At 37.1% G+C, this 2315-nt stretch overlaps 1 protein-coding gene across 2 annotated transcripts in view; it reads right to left on the bottom strand.

Moving 5' to 3' along the window:
- The window catches only part of LOC110461852, an 8152-nt gene extending 6055 nt beyond the window's left edge, over positions 1–2097 (bottom strand). The window contains exons 1-2 of one of the 2 annotated variants that reach the window (XM_021515560.1): positions 1731–2097; positions 529–689 (exon numbers count right to left, since the gene is read on the bottom strand). In XM_021515560.1, coding sequence (XP_021371235.1) covers positions 529–689; positions 1731–1816 — 247 coding nt within the window. In that variant the 5' untranslated portion in view covers positions 1817–2097. Of the gene's footprint in view, positions 1–528; positions 738–1730 lie in introns of both variants that reach the window. The other variant, XM_021515561.1, reaches the window with a different exon arrangement.
- Between the last annotated feature and the right edge of the window lie 218 nt (positions 2098–2315).

The raw sequence follows: 2315 nt of genomic DNA, 5'->3' as shown, positions 1-2315 counted from the left end.
GTGTTAAGAGTGAAATAATGATCTGAAAGTCAAGTGGTAAATTAATTGCTGTTTCAGTTATCTTTCATCTGGTTATTGTTAAGTTAATTAATTGTCATGTAAAGGTATATTGAGAGTATCCTGTATGTAACAAGGCAGTTCCATTGTAAGCCTCTGAGCTAGGCACACGTCTACGCTTACCTTCAAGTCTAATACAAAATAGTACCATACGATTGGAGTTTATTGTTTGTACTACAGTATCCGGGAATCTGAGGGTAACAAACTCAGCATATATATATATATATACATAGACAATCTACTGATTGACATGAGAGAGAAAAAACAAGGAGAAAGGGAAAAGGTGAAAGAAGGGACAGGGGGGGATTTTCTGGTTGCATTAGTTGTCCACTAGTTGGTTCCAAACCCCATTATAACTACATGTTATTAATATTTATCAAAAAATAGAAAGAAATACAATTAGTATGCAATTTGTTTTAACTTGATTGAAAGATCTATTTAAAATGTAATAGTCAACACTAAAAAAATTACCATCCGTGAAAATGGTACCATCGTCTCTGTACTGTTTTCGTGTGTCTGTCGTGGACAGTGTGTCGGTTTTGGGAGGTGTCCGATCAGTAGAGTTTCCCTCCGTCTGGCGGACACAGGTATACTTGTGTGTCACCCAGTCACGCAACTGGCACTGTCTGGAACTTAACATTGGCAAGTCACTGTAATACATCTAATGTTGGGCTCGACTTCTGTTACAGATAAAGTTTAAAAATAAAAATAGACCCCTACGGAAAACGACTGCAATAAACACCGAGGAAGATGAAATAACCATATCTCTACCAGTTATTGTTTTTATATTATCTTCAAACAATCCTAAACTCAGAAAGAACACGAAATACATACGTAAGGAGCACATTAATTTCAATAATGTGGAAAACCCTACAACCCGATGGATAGCTGAGCAGACATACTTCACGGTGGTGTAGAACATGGTTTATGTGATACCCTAGTGAAAGTAAAATCTCTACATACAAATTAGATTGGTATTGGTCGGATTTTGTTACTTTCTGCTATAAATAGAGAAAGCAACCCGTAAGAAAAAAATGTCACCAGTACTTCAACTTAATCCAAATATTATCTAGGGCTGGGTGGGTTACCCCTCCACATTATTTCAACCACAACATCTTTTCATTTTCATTTACTGGATTAAAGATAACTTTGAAAGCCACTCCCTTCTCCAGACCACATGATAAAACCAAAATTGTAGTCCATTTCTGCGTCAGTGAACTGTACATGTATAGTCTTGTAATCTGGGCAAGCAGAATCCTAGGGATATGAGAATTTGTTACAGCTACATTCGGATCTAACCTAAGGTGTTTAGAGTTATTTTACACGTTTTAGGGGTTTAGATAAACTTTCGGTAAAAATGCCACCCCCAATGATATGTCACCCCTAATAATGATATCAGAGGGGTTGGCATTCTTAGATCCCCGTAACCTAGGCCTAATCTGCTAATGTCAATTTAAAGGCGCTGGGCGTGTGTACGGTGTTTTAGCAATGCTAACACAGATGATCAAATTGATGTTAAATGTGTATGTATGAAAATATGTGTGGCTTTTTGTTTTCGAAGTAGTCTATGATATAGCAGTCAATTCAGTACATAATAATCCACATTGTAATTTACGTATCCGTCAAAACAGGTGACGTCCATAAAAAAAATGGTGTATACATATAACACATACCAGTAAAACACGCGGCGACATCGCGTGCACCTCTTCATTACGCTCTCCAGCCTACCACAAACCTTGCACGCTGCCTCCGAGTCCATAATGAAGTCAATTTGAAGATAAATGAAGCGGTGTTAATTATAAGGTCGGTCCATCGTAGCAACCTTTGTTTGTACTGTTAGAGTGACCTCCCCTTTACACAGATATCACCTCCGCTGTCAGACTTCATCGCTTGACCGTCCACATACATAATAATTTACAACTCAACCTTCTGGAAGTTCTAAAGGAAGAAATAGGTTTCTAAAAAATAATGAAAATATTTCGCTAAGTTCCTATTCAGGAGCGTAACGTAGAAGTGTTTTCAGCTGTTTTTGGCAAATACATGTAATTTTGAAATTAAAATTGAAAAAGAAAGAAAAAATTCCGCTGCCACCGATAATATTGCTTCTGTCCCATTAACATTACATGAACCTAAGCAACACTATCGACTCGCTCTGCTCGGCGGTAGATACAAATAATCCTTTTGAAAAATTACTTCCCAAAAAGCACCCACTTGTTTTCATATAAAGAAATGTTCGTTAGAGACATTCTTTATTACTG

This window comes from Mizuhopecten yessoensis, unplaced genomic scaffold, assembly GCF_002113885.1.
Source record: "Mizuhopecten yessoensis strain PY_sf001 unplaced genomic scaffold, ASM211388v2 scaffold10687, whole genome shotgun sequence".
NCBI lineage: Eukaryota > Metazoa > Mollusca > Bivalvia > Pectinida > Pectinidae > Mizuhopecten > Mizuhopecten yessoensis.
Note: the sequence above shows the minus strand (reverse complement) of the source record. Positions and strands in the feature narration are given on the sequence as shown.